This window comes from Trachypithecus francoisi, unplaced genomic scaffold, assembly GCF_009764315.1.
Source record: "Trachypithecus francoisi isolate TF-2019V2 unplaced genomic scaffold, Tfra_2.0 Lachesis_group5, whole genome shotgun sequence".
NCBI lineage: Eukaryota > Metazoa > Chordata > Mammalia > Primates > Cercopithecidae > Trachypithecus > Trachypithecus francoisi.
This window is the reverse complement of record NW_022681470.1, coordinates 143,258,517-143,283,777: the sequence shown is the minus strand read 5'-3', so window position 1 is coordinate 143,283,777 and position 25,261 is coordinate 143,258,517. Positions and strand designations below refer to the sequence as shown.

At 51.9% G+C, this 25,261-nt stretch overlaps 2 protein-coding genes across 5 annotated transcripts in view; one reads left to right on the top strand and one right to left on the bottom strand.

Moving 5' to 3' along the window:
* GTF2F1 (general transcription factor IIF subunit 1) overlaps positions 1 to 7,195 on the bottom strand; it is a 16,006-nt gene extending 8,811 nt beyond the window's left edge. For all 4 annotated transcript variants that reach the window (XM_033200205.1, XM_033200203.1, XM_033200206.1 and 1 more), the window contains exons 1-4: positions 6,700 to 7,195; positions 6,569 to 6,615; positions 5,636 to 5,708; positions 2,020 to 2,213 (exon numbers count right to left, since the gene is read on the bottom strand). In XM_033200205.1, coding sequence (XP_033056096.1) covers positions 2,020 to 2,213; positions 5,636 to 5,708; positions 6,569 to 6,615; positions 6,700 to 6,711 — 326 coding nt within the window. In that variant the 5' untranslated portion in view covers positions 6,712 to 7,195. The remainder of the gene's footprint in view (positions 1 to 2,019; positions 2,214 to 5,635; positions 5,709 to 6,568; positions 6,616 to 6,699) is intronic.
* Positions 6,976 to 25,261, top strand: LOC117074193 (adenylate kinase). The gene is given in 5 exon segments (XM_033195395.1): positions 6,976 to 7,576; positions 9,773 to 9,895; positions 9,898 to 9,991; positions 24,649 to 24,939; positions 25,195 to 25,261. Coding segments are annotated over 5 exon segments (897 nt in total). The 5' UTR covers positions 6,976 to 7,254.

Sequence of the window (25,261 nt, the reverse complement as noted above, 5' to 3'; positions counted from 1 at the left end):
ATTCTCACATCTGGGGAACAGCGCCGGCACACCTACACTGCAAAGGGCTGCGCATGTGCGCATCAGGATCATTTCTGGTAAGATCGTGTGAGATTATCTCAGAAGAGCCCAACCCTGCAGTTGGATCATCTACATTTGCCTCCAGCTCTGCTACTTGTGGGCCATACCCGGGAAACTGAGGAGCCAAGTGAGAGGATGGGGCGGGAAGGCATGGCCAGATATTTTTTTTGACATGGAGTCTCGCTCTGTTACCAGGGCTGGAGTGCAGTGGCACAATCTCAGCTCACTGCAACCTTCGCCTCCCGGCTTTAAGCAAGTCTCATGCCTCAGCCTCCTGAGTAGCTGGAATTACAGGTGTCCGCCACCACACCCAGCTAATTTTTGCAGTTTTAGTAGAGACGGGGTTTCACCATGTTGGCCAGGCTAGTTTCGAACTCCTGATCTCAAGTAATCCGCCCACCTCGGCCTCCCAAAGGGCTGGGATTATAGGCGTGAGCCACCATGCCCAGCCATGGCATGGCCAAATCTGAGTGGACACCTGGCCCGGGCCACCATTCCCTCAAGCCTAAACAACAGCCTCCTAAGGCCTCCACTTCATTCTCTTCTACCCTAAAGATCCAGGCAATCTGGGTGAGCGCCCCTTCCCTGCCTATAGCTTTCCAAGGCTCCACTGGGTCCAGCACATCCTGGCACCCACTGCTCTGTGTGAGCTGCCTGTGTTTGTCATTATCACCCAACTGCTATGCCTGGAGCGCCCTTCATCAACCTAACCTAGACCCCTCCGTTCTGCCCTCAATCTGCCCCCTCTGAGAGGTCATCTCAAGTGTCATGAGCCCCCAGGGCTGGCCACCCAAGCTTCCTGCATTGTGGTACTCTGAGCTGCCTCAGAGACAGGCACAAGCACCAACTCAGTGAACTATCTTCAAAAATACAACCCCACGGCCTGGGCGGTGGCTCACACCTGTAATCCCAGCACTTTAGGAGGCCAAGGTAGGAGGATCGCTTGACCCCAGGAGTTCAAGACCAGCCTGAGCAATGCAGCAAGGCCCCATCTCTACCAAAAATACAAAAATAAGCCAGGCATGGTGGGGCACACCTATAGTCCCAGCTACTCAGGGGCCAGGGTGGGAAGATCTCTTGAGCCCAGGAGTTGGAGCCTGCAGTGAGCTAGGATCACACCACTGCCCTCCAGCCTGGGCAAAAGAGTGAGACCCTGTCTCAAAATAAATAAGTAGGCTGGGTGGCTGGGCACGGTGGCTCACGCCTGTAATCCCAGCACTTTGGGAGGCCAAGGCGGGCAGATCCCAAGCTCAGGAGATTGAGACCATCCTGGTTGACACGGTGAAATCCCGTCTCTACTGAAAATACAAAAAAATTAGTCGGGCATGTTGGCGGGCACCTGTAGTCCCAGCTACTCGGGAGGTTGAGGCAGGAGAATGGCATGAACCTGGGAGGCAGAGTTTGCAGTGAGCCAAGATCGAGCCACTGCACTCCAGCCTGGGTGACAGACTGAGACTCCATCTCAAAATAAATAAATAAATAAGTAGGCGGGGTGAGGTGGCTCACGACTGTAATCCAGCACTTTGGGAGGCAGAGGCAGGAGGATCACGAGGTCAGGAGTTCCAGACCAGCCTGACCAATATGGTGAAACCCCATCTCTACTAAAAATACAAAAATTAGCCAGGCCTGGTGGTGGCAGGCACCTGTAATCCCAGCTACTCAGGAGGCTAAGGCAGCAGAATCGCTTGAAACTGGGAGGTGGAGGTTGCAGTGAGCCGGGATCGTGTCACTGCACTCCAGCCTAGGTGACAGAGCAAGACTCCATCTCAAAAAAATAAAATAAGTAAAATAAGATAACGTAAATAAATAAAAAACAAAACCCTACAGGGATGAAAGTGCCAGCACCTCCATCGCAGCAGTGGGAATCTGAGGTTCAGAGAGGGTACCCCACAAAGTCTGTAAGCTGAGGGGGGATGTGGACTGGTCGCTAAGCCGGCACCGCCACGCCCCACCACTTACTTCCTGCCAGATTTGCCGTTGACCCGGAGCAGCCAGGGCTGGTCCTCGGGCCGGAACTCCTTGAGGACGATGCCGTACTTCTTCCTCCGCGCCTCCTCCCGAAGCTTGCGGTTGAACTCACTGCCCGCGCCCGATTCGGGCATCTCCTCCTCTTGGTAGATTTTCTTGTTGCTCAAGTCCCGCTCCAGCCGAGCCTAGGGGAGCAGGAGGCAAAGCCTCTCAGGGTCCCTGGCTTTGCTGGGGCGGTGCCCCGCTCCACAAATGCCCTTCCTCACCCTAGGCCAAGCTCTAGATGATCAAACCAACTTACCACTTGGCAACAAGGGAGGAGAATGGTAGCCTTTGATAAATCTGGGTAAAGGGAATTTGAGCAAGCCTTGTGTTCTATTTTTGCAACTTAAAAGCTTAAAATGACTTCCAAATTAAAATTAAAGAGAAAAAGACCACCTGGTGGCCATCGAGCAGGCCATCGGAGGCAAAATTCCTTATCTGAGTAATGTAGAAGGAATGAAGACTTCCCTACCCTGTACAGCAGGCATCTGGTTCCAGGCTTCTTTTCCCAAAATTTATAAGTAACTAGAATGTCTACACATCTCCACAATGCACGCATATTGAAACTCATTGTGTGGTGGCTCGCGCCTCTAATCCCAGAACTTTGGGAGGCCAAGGCAGAAGGATCGCTTGAGCTCAGGAGTTGAAGACCAGCCTGGCATCAGAATGGCTTGAACCTGGGAGGCAAAGGCTGCAGCGAGCCGAGATCATGCCACTGCACTCCAGCCTGGGTGACACAGTGACACTCTGTCTTAAAAAAAAAAAAGCTGGGCGCAGTGGATCATGCCTGTAATCCCAGCACTTTGGGAGGCTGAGGCGGGTGGATCACCTGAGGTCAGGAGTTTGAGATGAGCCTGACCAACATGGGGAAACCCGGTCTCTACTAAAAATACAAAATTAGTAGGCCGGGCGCGGTGGCTCAAGCCTGTAATCCTAGCACTTTGGGAGGCCGAGACGGGCGGATCACGAGGTCAGGAGATCGAGACCATCCTGACTAACACGGTGAAACCCCATCTCTACTAAAAACTACAAAAAACTAGCCGGGCGAGGTGGCGGCGCCTGTAGTCCCAGCTACTCGGGAGGCTGAGGCAGGAGAATGGCGTGAACCCGGGAGGCGGAGCTTGCAGTGAGCTGAGATCCGGCCACAGCACTCCAGCCTGGGTGACAGCGCGAGACTCCGTCTCAAAAAAAAAAAAAACAAAATTAGCAGGGTGTGGTGGTGCATGCCTGTAATCCCAGCTACTTGGGAAGCTGAGGCAGGATAATTGCTTGAACCCGGGAGGCAGAGATTGCGGTGAGCTGAGATCACACCACTGCACTCCAGCCTGGGCAACAAGAGCGAAACTTTGTCTTAAAAAAAAAAAAAAGGCCGGGCGCTCAAGCCTGTAATCCCAGCACTTTGGGAGGCCGAGACGGGCAGATCACAAGGTCAGGAGATCAAAAATACAAAAAAACTAGCCGGGCGAGGTGGCAGGCACCTGTAGTCCCAGCTACTCAGGAGGCTGAGGCAGGAGAATGGCATAAACCCGGGAGGCGGAGCTTGCAGTGAGCTGAGATCCGGCCACTGCACCCTAGCCTGGGCGACAGAGCGAGACTCCGTCTCCAAAAAAAAAAAAAAAAAGACCAGCCTGGGCAACATAGTGAGACTCTATATCTATTTTTAAAAAATAAAAAGGCCGGGCACAGTGGGAGGCTGAGACAGGTGGATTACTTGAGGTCAGGAGATCAAGACCAGCCTGACCAACATGGCGAAACTTCATCTCTACTAAAAAGACAAAAATTAGCTGGGCGTGGTGGCAGGCACCTGTACGCCCAGCTACTTGGGAGGCTGAGGCAGAAGAATGGCTTGAACCTGGGAGGTGGAGGTTGCAGTGAGCCCAGGTCGTGCCACTGCACTCCAGCCTGGGCAACAAGAGACTCCATCACAAAAAATAAATAAATAAAATAAAATAAATAAAAAGAATCTCATTGTGCAACATTTGCTGACATCAAGGCACCAAAATCTCTAAAAATGTTACCATTTATCGTGACCTATGTGGCTAATACGATCCGAATTACCCTTAAGCTCTTGATTTAAGGTCCATATATACCATTTCTAAAACACTCTAGAATCAGCCACATCTCATAACCTCCACTGCCCCCAGTGCCCACCAGGACTCACCTAGACCAGATCAGTAGCTTCTACCTGGTCTCCCTTTAACTGCCCTCAAACCCACAGTCTGTCTCCCCACAAGAGCCAGATCACACTACAACCTTTAATGGCTCCCAAAGTCCTTTCTAGAGCCTCTGATGGTAGGGGCTCTGGGAAAGCCCCCAGCCCAGTCCCCTCCCTTGCCCAGATAAACCTTGGCCAAAAATGCCCATCGGTGGGCACAACTTCTTACTGTTCTCCTTTAAGGAGAGGCCTCCGGTGGGCCTACCAAACCTAACTTACAGGGACACCCAGGAGCTTTACCTGGGCCTTTGCCTTTTTTTTTTTTTTTTTTTTTTTTTTGAGATGGAGTCTCGCTCTGAGACAGGGTCTTGCTCTGTTATCCAGGCTGGAGTGCAGTGGTGCAATCATAGCTCACTGCAGCCTTGAATCCCTGGGCTCAAGCGATCCTCCTACCTCAGCCTCCTATGTAGGCCTACAGACCCACACTACCAGCCCCAGCTAATTTTTTTTTTTTTTTGAGACGGAGTCTCACTCTGTCGCCCAGGCTGGAGTGCAGTGGCCGGATCTCAGCTCACTGCAAGCCCCGCCTCCCGCGTTTACGCCATTCTCCTGCCTCAGCCTCCTGAGTAGCTGGGACTACAGGCACCCACCACCTCTCCCGGCTAGTTTTTTTGTATTTTTTTTTAGTAGAGACGGGATTTCACCGTGTTAGCCAGGATGGTCTCGATCCCCTGACCTCGTGATCCGCCTGTCTCAGCCTCCCAAAGTGCTGGGATTACAGGCTTGAGCCACCATGCCCGGCCCCCAGCTAATTTTTTAATTTTTTTGTAGAGTTGGGGTCTTGCTATTATATTGCCCAGGCTGGTTTTGAACTCCTAGCCTTTTTTTTTTTTTTTTTTGAGACGGAGTCTCACTCTGCAGCCCAGGCTGGAGTGCAGTGGCCGGATCTCAGCTCACTGCAAGCTCCGCCTCCCAGGTTTATGCCATTCTCCTGCCTCAGCCTCCTGAGGAGATGGGACTACAGGCGCCTGCCACCTCGCCCGGCTAGTTTTTTGTATTTTTAGTAGAGACGGGGTTTCACCGTGTTAGCCAGGATGGTCTCGATCTCCTGACCTTGTGATCCGCCCGTCTCGGCCTCCCAAAGTGCTGGGATTACAGGCTTGAGCCACCGCGCCCGGCCTGAACTCCTAGCCTTAAGCAAGCTTCCTGCCTCGGCCTCCCAAAGTGCTGAGATTAGGGGTGTGAACTACTGCACCCAATCCTTTGTCATCTATCTTTTCTTCACTTTGAGAAAAGTGAGAAAATTAAGACTTAGTTACTATGACAGTTAAGCAACTATTACAATCACCAAGGTCAGGGTCATGTTCTCCCACCGCCCCAGCCCCCAACCCCCAGGACCCAGGGACTTACCTGATTCCACGTAGCAAAGTTGACTTTATCGGCTGCATTAAAAGCCATGATGTTATATTTTTTGGTTGTATTCCTGGAGTGGATTAGAAGAGGTGGTGTCAATCCAATACAGCAGTTCAATCATTAATTTAATGAATTAATGCGACTGAACCATTAATTCAATCAGCCATCCAACTGGATCATTAATTCAATCAAATCATTAATTCAATCGCTCAATCCAATTGAACCATCAATTCAATTCAATCATTCCATTCAACTGAATCATTTATTCAATTCAATCACTCAACAAACCCACCCCGATTCATTCAGCCTGTTTTGCCTGGCAACACTGGATACAGAAGACTCCAAGGATTCCCAGTCTGCCAGAGAAGCTAGACCCATCCCCTCCTGACCCCAGGCAGAAGAAGAGCAGATGGAGGGACAAAGATTTGGGGGAACCCAAGATGTGGAGATTATTGTGAACTCAGCCTTGGGGAGGAGGGAGGACAGGCAGGGAGTGCTTCCTGGAGGAGGAAGATACTGGAGCTGAGTTTTGCAGAATCAACAAGAATTCACCCAGCAGAGTCACAGTTGAGGGGAGGCACTCATGGCAGAGGGAACAGGATGTACAAAAGAACTAGAAAGGAAAGATAGCCTGACCATTTTGAAACAGGACGAGGAATATGTCCTTACAGCTGGCCTGAGCATCATGGGACCGAAGGTTAGGCCAGGGGGCTGGATCGCCGTGTTATTAATGTACTCATTCATTCATTCGTTTAAAAAAGCAGTGTTGTCCCCAGGGAAGCCTCAGCTTAATCCCAGCCCTGCCCTCCAAGTCTCTCCCAGTCTGGAGGGAGAATCACAGACACGGCCAGAAACGCCTGGCTAAGAAGACCGTGAAGGTTTTCATTTTTGGAGGGTGGAGAGGAGTGGGAGATGGGGCTGGGGACTTACTTGGGAACTCGAACGACGTATTCAGTGACATTCTGGCTGCTAGGGCCCTGCGGAAAGAGGAACCGGACGGTGAGTGAGGAGTTGCCGAGGTCGCCGTCGGGACCCCGGAACCCCGCCAAATCCACACTCACTAGGGCCGCCATGGGCAATGGTCAGTGGTTCCGATCTGGTCCGACCCGGGCTCCTTTCGTCTCCTCTGGCGTGCGCGTCCCTCGATCCCGGGGAAGCCGCCGCTCGCTGTCGGGTCTCTGTCCCTGAGCGAAGACCCCAACCCCAGGAGCCTCTGGCACTGGGAAAAGGTAACCGGAAGAGGCGCTCCAGCTATTCCGTCTACGCTTCTGCGGCCGCCTAACCCGGAAGCAAAACCCTCCAGCGGCCGCGTCGCGATGGCAACCTTCTTAGCGACTGTGGCCGTCTCAATGCGCAGTCACTTATGCTCCTCGGCGGCTATGGTCACCTCAAAAGGGCCACCACGGTCCCTTCTTAGACTTAGCAAACCCAGGCCGAGTCTGAAATAAACTAACCGGCCTCTGTCGCTGGCGCTCTTTTATACAACATGGTTAACTTCATCAAATGGGGGACCGCCCTCCTTCGTGACGTCAGCACCTAAGGGCCGCGGGGCATCCTGGGTAGGGAGAAGGAGGCGAGTCCTCCTTGCGGGCCCCCATGCACTTTGCGCATGCGCCATGTCGCTCTGGACCTGGTGGGGCCAAGAAGGCCGCATCACCATAGCAACCGAGGCCTACACCGGTCGGGTGGAACCGCCGCTTGGCTCCCCATGGGCCTGTTTGGGGTTCATTGCCTCTCCCTGCCCCGAAGGGGGACCCCGGACCCCATCATTGTCGCAAAATGACCGGGGCGGGGACCCTTGTGACGTTGTGCCGAGCCAGGAGGGGTCAGAGCCTGGGCGGGATCGGGGAACGACCACCCCAAGGGCTGCTGGCTGGATGGGTCTCTGCAAGTCCAAGCTGCCCGAGATGGGCAGGGCTCTGAGGCCCCAGGAGAAGGGTAAAGTCGCGGGGGCGGCTGGCTGGCTTCCTGGGGGGAAGGGAAGGAGGCTGCAGAGAACAGTAGGGAGATGCAGGATCCCCTTCCCCGTTCCAGGCATGCACGCACGCCCCAGTCATGGCAGTAACACAACTGCGCATGCTCACGGCGCAACCGTTCATTGCTCCACTTCGGATATACTTGAGCACCTCCTGGGTTCGGGGCCCCGCAAGGTGAATCTGTCAAAACAGCTCCCATCGGAGGGTTACAGTGTCCTCTCGAGGGTTACAGTGTCGTGGGGGAGACAGACTCATAACATGGGAATCTACAACCTAGGAAGGAGCAGGAGAAGCACAGTGGGCTCTGAGGGCTCAGAGAAGAAGGGAGGTTTCAGTTGGGCACTGAGGGATGCATAGGAGTTGGCTAAGCAAAGGGAAGGGGAGCAAGACACAAAAATTGGGCCATGAACTACAGACACCGTCGATGTGTCTGGTTTCATTTATTCCTCATCCACCACTAAATGTAAGGAACTGCCATCTCCTAGGAATATAGGAATGACGGAGGCACAAATAGTCCTTGCTCTCATGGAGTCGAGTCTGGCGTGGAGGAGACAAGAACGAGTAAACGGCCGGGCAGGGTGGCTCACGCCTGTAATCCCAGCACTTTGGGAGGCCGAGGTGGGCGGATCACCTGAGGTTGGGAGTTTGAGACCAGCCTGACCGACATGGAGAAACTCCGTTTCTACTAAAAATACAAAGTTAGCCGGTCGTGGTGGCACATGCCTATAATCCCAGCTACTCGGGAGGCTGAGGCAGGAGAATCGCTTGAACCTGGGAGGCAGAGGTTGTGGTGAGCTGAGATCGCGCCATTGCACTCCAGTCTGGGCAACAAGAGTGAAACGCCATCTCAAAAAAAGAAGGCAGGAAGAAGAAAGAAGAAGAAAAAAATAAAAAGAACAAGTAAACAGGGAAGATCATGACTGACTGTGGCCATTGCTGTGGAGGAAATAGGTGTCTGAGACAAGGAGTGATGGGGGGAAACTCTAGACAGAGGCTAGAGAAGGCCAGATGGAGGTTGTGGACAGAAGGAACTGGGGCAGGCAGGGATTTTCCAGGCAGAGGAAACAGCAAAGGAGAAATGAGTTTCAAATTCAAAGAACTGGGGCCGGGCGTAGTGGCTCAAGCCTGTAATCCCAGCACTTTGGGAGGCCGAGACGGGCGGATCACGAGGTCAGATCGAGACCATCCTGGCTAACACCGTGAAACCCCGTCTCTACTAAAAAAAATACAAAAAAACTAGCTGGGCGAGGTGGCGGGCGCCTGTAGTCCCAGCTACTCGGGAGGCTGAGGCAGGAGAATGGCATGAACCTGGGAGGCGGAGCTTGCAGTGAGCTGAGAGCCCGCCACACTCCAGCCTGGGCGACAGAGCAAGACTCTGTCTCAAAAAAAAAAAAAAATTCAAAGAACTGAAGCCCCCTGGGGCTGGGACAGAGGAAAGGGGAGTATGGGATGGGGCTGGGACAGAGGGAAGGGGAGCATGGGATGGGGCTGGGACAGAGGAAAGAGGAGTATGGGATGACGCTGGGAGCATGGGTAATTCCCTGCCTCTCTCTGAACCTCAGTTCCCTCCACTGTAAAATGGGATGATAGAGTTCTCCGGATGCTTTAAGGAGATGCCATGTGCGAAGGGCCTGGCCTGCTCAAGTTCACATAATTTTTTTTTTCTTTTGTTTTTTTTTGAGATGGAGCCTTGCGCTGTTGCCCAGTCTGGAGTGCAGTGGCGCAATCTCGGCTTACTGCAACCTTCAGCTCCTGGGTTCAAGCGATTTTGCTGCTTCAGCCTCGCGAGCAGTTGGGATCACAGGCGTGCACCACCACACCAGCTAATTTTTTTGTATTTTTCGTAGAGACGGGGTTTCACCATGTTGGCCAGGCTGGTCTTGAACTCCTGACATCAAGGGATCCACCCACCTCGGCCTCCCAAAGTGCAGGGACTATAGGTGTGAGCCACCACACCTGGCCTCAAGTTCACATCTTCATCCAAGCGGCACAAATACACAACTTGCCTGGCTATACCCGTGAGAACAGAAACATACCCCCAAGATGCCACCCTACAGCAAAAGAGAGTATGCCAAGAGACTTTGTCCAGGGTCACCCAGGGACACCTGTGCCCCTACAGGCACTAACCCATCTCCCTCCCTCTTCCTGGGTGCCACAGACATCCTCAAGTCCCCTCTGATCATCTTCGTGATGGGCGGCCCAGGCTGTGGCAAAGGGACGCAGTGCAAGAATATGGCGACCAAGTATGGCTTCTGCCACGTAGGGCTGGGCCAGCTACTGCGACAGAGGCTCAAAGGAGCACGCAGCGGGGCTGGCAGATCCGTGACATCATGCTGCAGGGGCTCCTGGTGCCCGCGGTAGGAGCTCATGAGAGGGGGTAGGAAGGAAGGGGGTACGTTGGGACAGCCACCCACCAGCAGGGCTCGCAGGACCCAGAAGGTTGCAACTTCCACGTGGCTACTGCCTTGCTGCACTAAGCTTTCATTTCCTTATCTGTGAAGAGGGGAGATCCCATCAAAAGGCTGTAGGGGTCCGGCCCAGTGGCTCACTCCTGTAATCCCAACACATTGGGAGGCCAAGGAGGGTGGGTCACCTGAGGTTGGGAGTTCAAAACCAGCCTGACCAACATGGAGAAACCCCGTCTCTACTAAAAATACAAAATTAACTGGGCATGGTGGCACATGCCTGTAATCCCAGCTACTCGGGAGGCTGACGCAGGAGAATCACTTGAACCCGGGAGGCGGAGGTTGTGGTGAGCCGAGATTGTGCTATTGCACTCCAGCCTGGGCAACAAGAGCAAAACCCCATCTCAAATCACTAGGGAAGCTCTCGCTGTTTGGTGAAGTGGAGGGTACCCCATTCATGAATTGCAAATAAAGGTCAATTTGGGCTAAACAAAAAATCACTCAAGGACAGGCACAGTGGCTCATGCCTGTATTCCCAACACTTTGGGAGGCCAAGGTCTGGGCATCACTTGAGCGCAGGAGTTTGAGACCACCCTGGGCAACATAGCAAGCCCTATCTTTTTTTTTTTTTTTTTTTTTTTTTTTTGAGTCGGAGTCTCACTCTGTCACCCAGGCTGGAGTGCAGTGGCGTGATCTTGGCTTACTGCAAGCTCCGCCTCCCGGGTTCATGCCATTCTCCTGCCTCAGCCTCCCAAGTAGCTGGGACTACAGGCGCCCACCACCACACCTGGCTAATTTTTTGTATTTTTAGTAGAGACAGGGTTTCACCGTGTTAGCCAGGATGGTCTCAATCTCCTGACCTCGTGATCCGCCCACCTCTGCCTCCCAAAGTGCTGGGATTACAGGCATAAGCCACCATGCCCAGCCAAGCCCTGTCTCTTAAAAAAAATAAATTTATTTGTTTATTTTGAGATGGAGTTTCACTCTTGTCGCTCAGGCTGGAGTGCAATGGTGTGATCTCGGCTCACTGCAACCTCCACCTCCCTGGTTCAAGCGATTCTCCTGCCTCAGCCTCCCAAGTAGCTGGGATTACAGGCGCACACCACCACGCCCTACTAATATTGTATTTTTAGTAGAAACAGGGTTTCACCATGTTGCCCAGGCTGGTCTTGAACTCCTGCATCAGGTGATTCACCCACCTCGGCCTCCTAAAGTGCTGGGATTACAGCATGAGCCACTGTGCCTGGACTAAATTATCCATTATTTAATTTACTTATTGACACGAGTCTCACTCTGTTACCCAGACTGGACAGCAATGGCATGATTTCAGCTCCCTGTAACCTCTGCCTCCCGGGTTCAAGTGATTCTCGTGCCTCAGCCTCTTGAGTAGCTGGGACTACATGCGTGCACCACCACGCCCAGCTAATTTTTGTATTTTTAGTAGAGATGGGATTTCCCCATATTGCCCAGGCTGCTCTCAAACTCCAAACGCCAAGTGATCCACCTGCCTTGGCCTCCCAAAGTGTTAGGATTACAGGTGTGAGCCACCATACCTGGCCAAAAAAAAATTTTTTTTTTTTTTTAGACGGAGTCTCACTGTGCCACCCAGACTGGAGTGCAGTGGCCCAATCTCGGCTCACTGCAAGCTCCACCTCCTGGGTTCACGTCATTCTCCTGCCTCAGCCTCCCGAGTAGCTGGGACTACAGGTGCCCGCGACCACACCCGGCTAATTTTTGTATTTTTAGTAGAGACGGGGTTTCTTTTTTTTTGAGACGGAGTCTCGCTCTGTCGCCCAGGCTGGAGTGCAGTGGCCGGATATCAGCTCACTGCAAGCTCCGCCTCCCAGGTTTACCCCATTCTCCTGCCTCAGCCTCCCAAGTAGCTGGGACTACAGGCGCCCACCACCACACCTGGCTAATTTTTGTATTTTTAGTAGAGACAGGGTTTCACCGTGTTAGCCAGGATGGTCTCAATCTCCTGACCTCGTGATCTGCCCACCTCTGCCTCCCAAAGTGCTGGGATTACAGGCATAAGCCACCATGCCCAGCCAAGCCCTGTCTCTTAAAAAAAATAAATTTATTTGTTATTTTGAGATGGAGTTTCACTCTTGTCGCTCAGGCTGGAGTGCAATGGTGTGATCTCGGCTCACTGCAACCTCCACCTCCCTGGTTCAAGCGATTCTCCTGCCTCAGCCTCCCAAGTAGCTGGGATTACAGGCGCACACCACCACGCCCTACTAATATTGTATTTTTAGTAGAAACAGGGTTTCACCATGTTGCCCAGGCTGGTCTTGAACTCCTGCATCAGGTGATTCACCCACCTCGGCCTCCTAAAGTGCTGGGATTACAGGCATGAGCCACTGTGCCTGGACTAAATTATCCATTATTTAATTTACTTATTGACACGAGTCTCACTCTGTTACCCAGACTGGACAGCAATGGCATGATTTCAGCTCCCTGTAACCTCTGCCTCCCGGGTTCAAGTGATTCTCGTGCCTCAGCCTCTTGAGTAGCTGGGACTACATGCGTGCACCACCACGCCCAGCTAATTTTTGTATTTTTAGTAGAGATGGGATTTCCCCATATTGCCCAGGCTGCTCTCAAACTCCAAACGCCAAGTGATCCACCTGCCTTGGCCTCCCAAAGTGTTAGGATTACAGGTGTGAGCCACCATACCTGGCCAAAAAAAAATTTTCTTTTTTTTTTAGACAGAGTCTCACTGTGCCACCCAGACTGGAGTGCAGTGGCCCAATCTCGGCTCACTGCAAGCTCCACCTCCTGGGTTCACGTCATTCTCCTGCCTCAGCCTCCCGAGTAGCTGGGACTACAGGTGCCCGCGACCACACCCGGCTAATTTTTTTGTATTTTTAGTAGAGACGGGGTTTCTTTTTTTTTGAGACGGAGTCTCGCTCTGTCGCCCAGGCTGGAGTGCAGTGGCCGGATATCAGCTCACTGCAAGCTCCGCCTCCCAGGTTTACCCCATTCTCCTGCCTCAGCCTCCCGAGTAGCTGGGACTACAGGCGCCCGCCACCTCACCCGGCTAGTTTTTGGTATTTTTTAGTAGAGACAGGGTTTCAGCGTGTTAGCCAGGATGGTCTCGATCTCCTGACCTCGTGATCCGCCTGTCTCGGCCTCCCCAAGTGCTGGGATTATAGGCTTGAGCCACGGCGCCCGGCCAGAGACGGGGTTTCATTGTGTTAGCCAGGATGGTCTTGATCTCCTGACTTTGTGATCCGCCCACCTTGGCCTCCCAAAGTGCTGGGACCGCCCCTGGCCCAAAACAATACATTTAAAAAAGTTAGCTGGCACTGCAGGAAAAAGGCATATACTGAAAATGAACCAAAAAATATATATATATATTTAAAAAAGAAAAAATTCAGCTGGGCATGGTGGCATGAATCTATAGTCCCAACTACCTGGAGTCTGAAGTGAGAAGATTCCTTGAACCCAGGAAGTCGAGGCTGCAGTGAGCCATGACTGCACAACTGCTCTTCAGCCTGGGCGACAGAGCAAGACCCTGTCTCAAAAAAAAAAAAAAAAAAGAAAAAGAAAAAAAAATTCCAGGCGTGGTGGCTCATACCTGTAATCTCAGCACTTTGGAGGCCAAGACAGGTGGATCACAAGGTCAGGAGTTCAAGACAAGCCTCGCCAACGTGGTGAAACCCCTTCTCTACTAAAAGTACAGAAATTATCCGGGCGTGGTGGTGTGTGCATGTAATCCCAGCTACTCGGGAGGCTGAGGCAGGAGAATCGCTTGAACCCGGGAAGTGGAGGTTGTGGTGAGCCGAGATCATGCTACTGTACTCCAGCCTGGGCGATAGACCCAGACTCAGTCAAAAAAAAAAAAAAAAAAAAAAAAGGGCCGGGTGCGGTGGCTCATGCCTGTAATCCCAACAGTTTGGAAGGCCAAGGCGGGTGAATCACTTGAGGTCAGGAGTTCAAGACCAGCCTGGCCAACATGGTGAAACCCCATTTCTACTAAAAGTACAACAACAACAAAAAAATCAGCCGGGCATGGTGGCATGTGCCTGTAATCCCCAGCTACTCGGGAGGCTGAGGCAGGAGAATCGCTTGGACCGGGGAGGTAGAGGTTGCAGTGGGCCGAGCTCATACCATTGCACTGCGGTCTGGGCAACAAAGTGAGACTCTGTCTCAAGAAAAAAAAAAAAAAAATGGCTAGGTGTGATGGCTCACACCTGTAATCCCAGCACTTTGGGAGGCCAGATCACCTGAGGCCAGGAATTCGAGACCACCCTGGCCAACATATAGTGAAACCCCATCTCTACTAAAAAATACAAAAATTAGCTGGGCATGGTGGTGTACACCTGCAATCCTAGCTACCTGGGGAGCTGAGGCAAGAGAATGGCCTGAACCCAGAAGGCAGAGGTTGCAGTGAGCTGAGATTGCACCACTGCACTCCAGCCTGGGCGACAGAGTGAGACTCCATCTCTTTAAAAAACAAAAACAGGCCGGGCGCGGTGGCTCAAGCCTGTAATCCCAGCACTCTGGGAGGCCGAGACGGGCGGATCATGAGGTCAGGAGATCGAGACCATCCTGGCTAACACGGTGAAACCCCGTCTCTACTAAAAAATACAAAAAACTAGCCGGGCGAGGTGGCGGGCGTCTGTAGTCCCAGCTACTCGGGAGGCTGAGGCAGGAGAATGGCGTGAGCCTGGGAGGCGGAGCTTGCAGTGAGCTGAGATCCGGCCACTGTACTCCAGCCTGGGCGACAGCGAGACTCCGTCTCAAAAAAAAAGACAGAGTCTCTGTCTGTTGCCCAGGCTGGAGTTCTCTGTTGCCCAGGCTGGAGTGCAATGGCATGATCTCGGTTCACTGCAACCTCTGCCTCCCGGGGCCAGTGATTACACTCCTGCCTTAACCCACCGAGTAGTTGGGATTACAGGCGCCTGCCACCATACCTGGCTAATTTTTTTTTTTTTTTTTTTTGTATTTTTAGTAGAAATGGGAGTTTCTCCATGTTGGCCAGGCTGGTCTCGAACTCCTAACCTCGGGTGATCCACCCACCTTGGTCGGCCTCCCAGAGTGCTGGGATTAGAGGCATGAGTCACCACGCCTGGCCAAGTATCTTTTTTTTTTTATTATTATTGTTTGTAGACATAGGTTTCCTCTATGTTGCTCAGGCTGGTGTCTAACTCCTGACCTCAAGCAACCCTCCCACTTCAATCTCCCAGTGTGCCTGGAGTACAGGCATGAGACCCTGCACCTTCCTGGGAAACGGAGTGTTCTATTATCAAGGGAAAGTCAGGGTGTTGGAAGTTTCTGGAACTCTGATACGGAGTTAAGGAGCTCTCTGAGGGCAGGGAGGAAGTAATTGCAGTATCTTCCTGCCCAGCTCCTGGCATGTGGTGGGTGAACCATTTGCCCACTGAGTAGCGTGTGGGTTTAGCTCCTCCCTAGGCCATACAGAGGGATTCATGTTGTTCATTCATCTGTTTATGCAACCACCTGTCCCCGAAGTGTTCTCAGAGCAAGCGCTGCCCTCGGAGCTGGGGTTACAGAGTTTACAGGATGCCGACATCAGAGTGGGAAAGAGAGGCACGGAGTCATGCCAAACAAAGACATTTCTGGGCTGGGTGCGGTGGCTCACGCCTGTAATTCCAGCACTTTGGGAGGCCAAGGTGGGCGGATCACCTGAGGTCAGGAGTTTGAGACCAGCCTGACCAACATGGTGAAACCCTCTCTCTCCTAAAAATACAAAAAAAAAAAAAAATTTAGTCAGGCATGGTGGTGCGCGCCTGTAATCCCAGCTACTCGGAAGGCTGAGGTACGAGGATCGCTTGAATCCGGGAGGCGGAGGTTGCAGTGAGCTGAGATCGCGCCACTGCATTCCAGCTTGGGTGACAAATCAAGACTCTGTCTCAAAACAAACAAACAACAACAACAAAAACCCACAAAGGCATTTATGATAGCAGTTAAGTGCGGTGAAGAATAGAAAACAGAATGACATTTGGGAGGAACGAGAGAGTGCTCTTTCGGGCGGGGTGGGCTGGCTGGTGGCCTCCCTGACGTGGATACACTGGGGCCCTGAGTGGAGGATGAGGAACTGGTGCTGGGAAGGTTGGAGTAAATTTTTTCAGGTGATTTTCACACTTCAGCGTGGCTTTTGTGCAAGCAGCTGTCTGAACACATGAGCAGTGATGATACCGTGGACCGAACAAGGAGGAATCTTCTTGATTCCATTTGGAAACAGTTCAGCAGGAAAAGAGAGGCCGGGTGCAGTGGCTCATGCCTGGAATCCCAGGACTTTGGGAGGCCAAGGAGCACAGATCGCTTGAGCCCAGGAGTTCAAGTCCAGCCTGGGCAACATAACAAGACCTCTGTCTCTACAAAAAAATGAAAAACTTAGCCAGGCATGGTGGTGCATGCCTGGAGTCCCAGCTATTCAGGAGGCTGAGGTGGGAGAATTACTTGAGCCCAGAAGGTGAAGGTCACAGTGAGATATAATTACACCATCGCCCTCCAGCCTGAGTGACAGAGTGAGACGCTGTCTCCAAACCGGGCGCGGTGGCTCAAGCCTGTAATCCCAGCACTTGGGGAGGCCGAGACGGGCGGATCACAAGGTCAGAAGATCGAGACCATCCTGGCTAACACGGTGAAACCCCGTCTCTACTAAAAAATACAAAAAAAAAACTAGCCGTGCGTGGTGGCGGGCGCCTGTAGTCCCAGCTGCTCGGGAGGCTGAGGCAGGAGAATGGCGTGAACCCGGGAGGCGGAGCTTGCCGTGAGCTGAGATCCGGCCACTGCACTCCAGCCTGGGCGACAGAGCGAGACTCCGTCTCAAAACAAACAAACAAAAAACAGGAAGGAAAAGAGAAGAGAAACTGTCCGTCCGGCTACAGACCTTGAAGCTTTTCTGAGGATTGCTGGATTCCAGTTAAAATGCCTTTTGATTCGAGACCGGCCTGACCAACATGGAGAAATCCCATCGCTACTAAAAATACAAAATTAGCCGAGTGTGGTGGCGCATGCCTGTCATCCCAGCTACTTGGGAGGCTGAGGCAGGAGAATGGCTTGAACCCGGGAGGCAGAGGTTGCAGTGAGCTGAGATTGTGCCACTGCACTCCAACCTGGGCAACAAGAGTGAAACTCAGTATCAGAAAAAAAAAAAAAAAAAAAAAAAAAAAAACCTTTTGAAGAAGCACTTTGATGGAATCAAAGGTCATGGGGGCCAGGGCAGCCGTCCCCGCGTGCAGGGGGGCCCTGCCCTTTGTTCACACCTACATGCAAGGAATTCCTTGTGATGGGGTTAAAGGGCAAATCTCAGGTCCCCGCCTCAAGACCGGGAGTTCTCCGAGGGCAAAGGCCGGGCTCATTCATTTCTATGCCTGCCCCAGCCTCAGGCCAGTGCCCGAAAGAAAGCAGGTCCCCAGCTCCACCGGTGCCTTCTAAATCTCAGAACAGAGGCTACAGACCGTGGCGTGGGCCCCTTTGGGTCCACCAAAGTGTTCGGTTTGGACTTTACAGCATTTTGCATTTTCCTTTTTGGATTCACGGCCAACATTCGACAACAGGGAGCTTCCACATCAAAACTCCCAGCTTCTCTTGAAAACCGACTGACTTGGCAACGGAGGGCCTGCACGTCCCCATGGCAACAGCTGCGTGAACGCTTCCTGAGCTTTTATTGAGCCCAGCTCTGTTCTCAACACTCTGCACGGATGAACTCATCTTCTGGAACGTTCCAGGCATTAGCATCCCGATGTTTTGCAGAGCGATCAGGGAGCTGCAACAGGGTCACACAACGTAGGTGGGGGAAGCAAGGCGGAAGCCCAGGCAGCCCCACTCCTTGGGCCCATATTTTTTAACTTTTTATTTTATTATAGAGATGGGGGCCAGGCCCGGTGGCTCACACCTGTAATCCCAGCACTTTGGGAGGCTGAAGTGGGTGGATCACCTGAGGTCAGGAGTTTTGAGACCACCCTTGTGTGATGGCCAACATGGTGAAACCCCGTCTCTACTAAAAATACAAAAATTGGTCGGGCGTGGTGGCTCATGCCTGTAATCCCAGCACTTTGGGAGGCCAAGGCAGGTGGATCACCTGAGGTCAGGAGTTCGAGACCAGCCTGGCCAACATGATGAAACCCCATCTCTACTAAAATACAAAAATTAGCCAGGCATGGTGGTGAGTGCCTGTAATCCCAGCTACTCGGGAGGCTAAGGCAGGAGAATGGCTTGAACCCAGAAGGCACATGTTGCAGTGAGCTGAGATCGCGCCAGGCTGGGCAACAGAGCGAGACTCCCTCTCAAAAAAAAAAAAAAAAAAAAAAAATTAGCTGGGCTTGGTGACATGAGCCTGTAATTCCAGCTGCTCAGGAGGCTGAAGCAGGAGAATCTCTTGAACCTGGGAGGCAGAGCTTGCAGTGAGCAGAGATCGCACCACTGCACTTCAGCCTGGGTGACAGAGCAAGACTCCATCTCAAAAAAAAGGGGGGTCTTGCTGTGTTGCCCAAGCTGGTCCTGAACTCCAGGCCTCAAGCTCCCACCTTGGCCTCCCAAAGTGCTGGGATTACAGGCATGAGCCACCACGCCCAGCCACCAAGGCCCCAGTTTTATTTCCTCTACTGTGCAACTGACTTTGCCACAGTCACTGCTATAGGCATTTGGGTCTGCAGTGGCCTTGCCTTAGAGTCTGTCCATTAGTTCCTAGTAGCACAGCATCCCTGGAGCCTGAAACACAGACCATGCCTAGCCCCATCTGGGACCCCAGCTGGCTCATACATCTTTGTTTGGTGCATTTTGGTGCAGCAGGTCTGGCTTGATGATGGATCCCCAGAACGGAGATCTCCGTGCACAAGAACACGATGTGCAGGAAGGGTGTGTTGATTTCCCTTACGATTCCCACTGTCCTGTATACTCCAGACACCATGGGGGGCCGTCCTGGATCAACCCACTGAAATCCACGGGAAGCCAAGGCTGCACACAGCCTCAGCATTCCAGGGAGACTCTCGCCCCTATTTTATAGATGCGGAAACCAAGTCCCAAGGAGGAAGGGTTGCCTCCTCTTAATTAAAAGTGATAGGGCCAGGTGAGGTGGCTCATGCCTGTAATCCCAGCATTTTGGGAGGCTGAGGCAGGTGGATCGCATGAACCCAGGAGTTCCAGACCAGCCTGGGCAACATGGCAAAACCCCATCTGTACAAAAAAAAAAATATATATATATATATACAAAAAAATTAGCCAGGTGTGATGGCGAGCACCTGTGGTCCCAGCTACTAGGGAAGCTGAGGTGGGAGAATTGCTTGAGCCCAGGAGCGTTCAGTGAGCTGAGATTGTACCACAGCACTCCAGCCAGGGTGGCAGGAGTGAAACCCTATTTCAGAATAAATAAATAAATATGTGTTTTTGTTTGTTTTTCTTTTTTTTTTTTTCTTGAGAGAAGTCTCGCTCTTGTCCCCCAGGTTTGAGTGCAATGGCTTGATCTTGGCTCACTGCAACCTCCACCTCCCAGGTTCAAATGATTCTCCTGCCTCTGCCTCCCAAGTAGCTGGGATTAAGGTGCCTGCCACCACACCTGGCTAATTTTTATATTTTTTATAGAGATGAGGTTTCACCATGTTGGGCAGGCTGTTCTTGAACTCCTGACCTCAAGCGATCCCCCCGTCTCGGCCTCTCAAAGTGCTGGGATTATAGGCGTGAGCCACCTCGTGCAGCCATGATGTCTTAATTGATGGAACTGATGGTCATGTAACATCAAAACCAGCCAATTGACATTGATATATATTTGTTTATACAGTTACCTGCATGTGGAGATACCATTGTCTATAAAAAAAAAAAGAAAAAAACAAAAAAGTTTGCCAGGCATGGTGGCTCACACCTATAATCCCAGCATGGAGGATCTCTTAAGCCCAGGAATTGAAGACCAGCCTTGGCAACATAGCAAGACGCCATCTCTACAAAAATAAAAATTAAAAAACTAGCTAGTTGTGGTGGCCCACACCTGTAGTTCTAGATACTTGGGAGGCTTAGGTGAGATGATGGCTTGAGCCCAGGAGGTTGGGGCTGCAGTGAGCTGTGATTGAGCCACTGCACTTCAGCGGAAGTGACAGAGTGAGACCCTGTCTCACAAAACAAAACAAAACACGGATCACTTGAGGTCAGGAGTTCAAGACCAGCTTGGCTAACATGGTGAAACCACATCTCTATGAAAAATACAAAAATTACCCGGGCATGATGGCACTCCCGCCCGGGCGACAGGGCGAGACTCCGTCTCAAAAAAAAAAAAAAAAAAAAAAAAAAAAAAAAAAAAAAAACAGCAACAAAAAATATATATATACAAAAAACAAGAAAGAAAAGACCTGTCACGTCGGCTGGAGTGCAGTAGCGGAATCATGACTCACTGCAGACAGGAGGAGCTCAAGTGATCCTTCTGTCTCAGCCTCCTGGGTAGCTGGGACCATAGGCCACCTCTGTTTTTCTTTCTGATGCTAGAGTGCTCACATCTTGGGCTACTAGGAGCAATTTCCTGTTGATGCTGGTGTCCTTTTGGGTTGAATGCTGCTTTTTTTTTTTTTTTTCTTCAAGACAGAGTTTCGCTGTCCGCTCACTGCAAGCTCTGCCTCCCGGCTTCACGCCATTCTCCTGGCTCAGCCTCCTGAGTAGCTGGGACTACAGGCGCCCGCCACTGCGCCCGGCCAATTTTTTGTACTTTTCTTGGTAGAGATGGGGTTTCACTGTGGTCTCGATCTCCTGACCTCATGATCCACCTGCCTCGGCCTCCCAAAGTGCTGGGATTACTGGCGTGAGCCACCGCGCCCGGCTCAATTTTTTGTATTTTTAGTAGAGACAGGGTTTCACTGTATTAGCCAGGATGGTCTCGATCTCCTGACCTCATGATCCACTTGCCTTGGCCTCCCAAAGTGTTGGGATTACAGGTGTGAGCCACCGTGCCCGGCTGTGGTTGAATGCTTCTTGTTTTCTGGTACAAGACTTTAAACTCCCACTTTTTTTTTTTTTTTTTTTTGAGACAGAGTTTCGTTCTTGTCACTCAGGCTGGAGTGCCATGGCGTGATCTCAGCTCACTGCAACTTCTGCCTCCCAGGTTCAAGCAATTCTCCTGCCTCAGCCTCCTGAGTAGCTGAGATTACAGGCGGCCGCCACCACACCTGGCTACATTTTGTATTTTTAGTAGAGATGGAGTTTCACCACGCTGGCCAGGCTGGTCTAGAACTCCTGACGTCAGGTGATCCACCCACTTCGGCCTCCCAAAGTGCTGGGATTACAGGCATGAGCCACCGTGCTTGACCTCGTTTTCCCTTAATATGTAGGCCCTCTGTATCTATGGGGGATTGGTTCCAGGACCTGTCTCAGATACCAAAATCCATGGATGCTGAAGTTTTTTTTGTTTGTTTGTGTGTTTTTGAGACGGAGTTTCGCTCTGTCACCAGGCTGGAGTGCAGTGGTGCAATCTCGGCTCACTACAACCTTCGCCTCCCTGGTTCAAGCAATTCTCCTGCCTCAGCCTCTTGAGTAGCTGGGATTACAGGTATGCACCACCACTCCTGCCTCAGCCTCCTGAGTAGCTGGGATTACAGGTATGCACCACCACGCCTGGCTAATTTTTTGCATTTTTAGTAGAGACGGGGTTTCACCCGTTGGCCAGGCTGGTCTCAAACTCCTGATCTCGTAATCTGCCCACCCCGGCCTCCCAAAGTGCTGGGATTACAGACATGAACCACCACAGCTGGCTGCTCACGTTTCTGATATAAAATAACATAGTAGTGGCCAGGTGTGGTAATCACACCTGTAATCCCAGCACTTTGGGAGGCCGAGGTGGGAGCCCAGGAGTTTGAGGCCAGCCTGGACAACACAGTGAGATCCCATCTCTAAAAAAATTACATATTCAGACAGGGCGCGGTGGCTCGTGCCTAAATCCCAGCACATTGGGAGGCTGAGGCGGGCGGATCATGAGGTCAGGAGATCGAGACCATCCTGGCTAACACGGTGAAACCCCATCTCTACTAAAAATACAAAAAATTAGCCGAGTGTGGTGGTGGGCACCTGTAGACCCAGCTACTCAGGAGGCTGAGGCAGGAGAATGGTGTGAACCCGGGAGGCAGAGACTGCAGTGAGCTGAGATCGCGCCACTGCACTCCAGCCTGGGTGACAGAGTGAGACTCTGTCTCAAAAAAAAAAAAAAAAAAAAAAAAAAAAACATATTCGAAGAGTTAAATAATAAAATACCGTGGTATTTGCCTAGAACCTATTATCACCCTCCCATATATTGTAAGTCATCTGTAGATTACTTGTAATACCTAAAACAATGTAAACGTTATGTAAATAGTTGTTATAGTGTATTGCTTAGGGAATAATGACAAGGAAAAAAATTCTGAACTGGGCGAGGTGGCCCACGCCTGTGGTCCCAGCTACTTAGAAGAGTGAGTTGAGATCACTTGAGCCCAGGGGTTCGAGGCTGCAGTGAGCTATGATTGTGCCACTGTACTCCAGCAAGACCCTGTCTCAAATTAAAAAAGAATTTTAATTTGGACATTATGAGGTATGGGGAAAAAACCAGACCCCGTCTAAAAAAAGAAAAAAAAAAGAAAGTCTACACATGTTCAATACAGAGGCAACTTGTTTTCCAAATATTTTCTTTTTTTTTTTTTTTTCTTTTCTGAGACAGTTTCCCTTGTGTTGCCCAGGCTGGAGTGCAATGGGGCCATCTCGACTCACTACAACCTCTGCCTCCCGGGTTCAAGCGATTCTCCTGCCTCAGCCTCCCGAGTAGCTGGGATTACAGGTGCCCGCCATCACGCCCAGCTAATTTTTCGTATTTTTAGTAGAGACTGGGTTTCACCATGTTGGTCAGGCTGGTCTCAAACTCCTGACCTCAAGTGATCGCCTGCCTCGGCCTCCCAAAGTGCTGGGATGACAGGCCTGAGCCACTGCGCCCGCCCTTTTGTCGTTGTTGTTGTTGTTTAACTTTGCCATATATCCAGAAGACCTCACATTAGTGTAAAAGAGATCTTCCTTGTTCCTTTTCTTACAGCTGTGTAGTATTCCATTGTTTGGCCATGCCATTGTATATTCAGCCAGTCTCCTATGGGCCATATATTTTTTTTTTTTTTTTGAGTCGGAGTCTCGCTCTGTCGCCCGGACTGGAGTGCAGTGGCCGGATCTCAGCTCACTGCAAGCTCCGCCTCCCGGGTTCCCGCCATTCTCCTGCCTCAGCCTCCCGAGTAGCTGGGACTACAGGCGCCCACCACCTCGCCCGGCTAGATTTTTGTATTTTTTAGTAGCGACGGGGTTTCACCGTTAGCCAGGATGGTCTCGATCTCCTGACCTCGTGATCCGCCTGTCTCGGCCTCCCACAGTGCTGGGATTACAGGCTTGAGCCACCGCGCCCGGCCGTTTTTGTTTGTTTTTTGAGGCAGAGTCTTGCTTTGTTGCCCAGGCTGGAGTGCAGTGGTATGTAATCTCTGCTCACTGCAACCTCCGCCTCCCGGGTTCAAGCGATTCTCCTGCTTCGGCCTCTCCCGAGTTGCTGAGACTACAGGTGTGCAGCACTACGCCCGGCTAATTTTCCTGTTTTTAGTAGAGATGGGTTTCACCGTGTTGGCCAGGTTGGGCTGGAACTCCTCACCTCAAGTGATCCACCTGCCTTGGCCTCCCCAAGTGCTGGCATTACAGGCTGAGCCACCATGCTCGGCCACTGCATCACATTTGGATCACATTACAATTATAAACTAGTTTGGGAAGACTCAGCTCCTTTATAATGTTGAGTCTTTCTATCCAAGAATATATACCTGATCCTTTTGTGCAAGTATCCTTTTGAGTCACTTAAGAATATTTTACTTTTTAGGCCAAGTGCGGTGGCTCACGCCCATAATCCCAGCAATCTGGGAGGCCAAGACAGGAGGATCACCAGAGGTTAGGAGTTCGAGACTAGCCTGACCAACATGGCGAAACCGCGTCTCTACTAAAAGTACAAAAATTAGCTGGGTGTGGTGGTGTGCACCTGTAATCCCAGCTACTTGGGAGGCTGAGGCAGGAGAAATTAGCTGGGCGTGGTGGTGTGCACCTGTAATCCCAGCTACTTGGGAGGCTGAGGCAGGAGAATGGCTGGAACCTGGGAAGGAGGTGGTTGCTGTGAGCAGAGATCTTGCCATTGCACTCCAGCCTGTGCAAGAGTGGGTCTCTGTCTCAATAAATACATATATACATACATATAGACCAGGGTGGCCTGATTATTTCTCATTTATTTTTATTTTTTTTTTAAGACGGAGTCTCGCTCTGTTGCCCAGGCTGGAGTGCAGTGGCGCGATCTCAGCTCACTGCAAGCTCCGCCTCCTGGGTTCACGCCATTCTCCTGCCTCAGCCTCCGGAGTAGCTGGGACTACAGGCGCCTGCCACCTCGCCCGGCTAGTTTTTTGTATTTTTTAGTAGAGACGGGGTTTCACCCTGTTAGCCAGGATGGTCTCGATCTTCTGACCTCGTGATCCGCCCATCTCGGCCTCCCAAAGTGCTGGGATTACAGGCTTGAGCCACTGCGCCCGGCCTGATTATTTCTTATACCTGCCCATGTAATCCTAGATACCTGGTTTCCAGGGAAACTGGGGTTTTGGGACCACCGTGCCTGTCCCTCCTCATCCAGCCCCCTTGTTCGGGTTCCTAGGTGGGCTGGTCCCCAATGTCATCAGTTTGACTGCTCCACGGAGACGATGGTCTAACGAGTGCTACACTGGGGCCAGGTGGAGCACTGGGCAGACGACTCGGAGCTGGCCATCTGACAGCGCCTGGACACACACACCTTGTGTGAGCCAGTCTTGACCTTCTACCAGCAGAAGACCCTGCTCCGAAACGTCGGTGTTCCCCGCTTCTGGCTCACTACACCCCAACCCCTAGAAAACAAGTCCTGCTTCAACAGCCCAGGGTCAGCCGGGCCTGGTCCTCGCTTTCCTACCAGGTAACCTGGGGGATTCCCATTCCCCCAGGAAATGCTCTGGGAACCCAGCCTCAGCTCATGTGGGCAGGCGATGGGACGCTGGTGGGGCCTCCCTGCACGTCCTCACACAGCAGTCAGCAACACAAGCTTTCCTGACCCTGTCCCCACTCTCTCTTCATGTGCATGCCTCTGGGATTTTCCCAGGATCTGAGCGAGAGAGGGTGATGTCCCTGCTGTGGGGCCCAGACCTGACCCCTGCAGCTCCTCCTCCTCTAGATCCTGGCAGAGGAAGCACCAGAGAACATCTTTGCCAAGCGCTGCTGTCATTGAGAGTCTGCAGTGA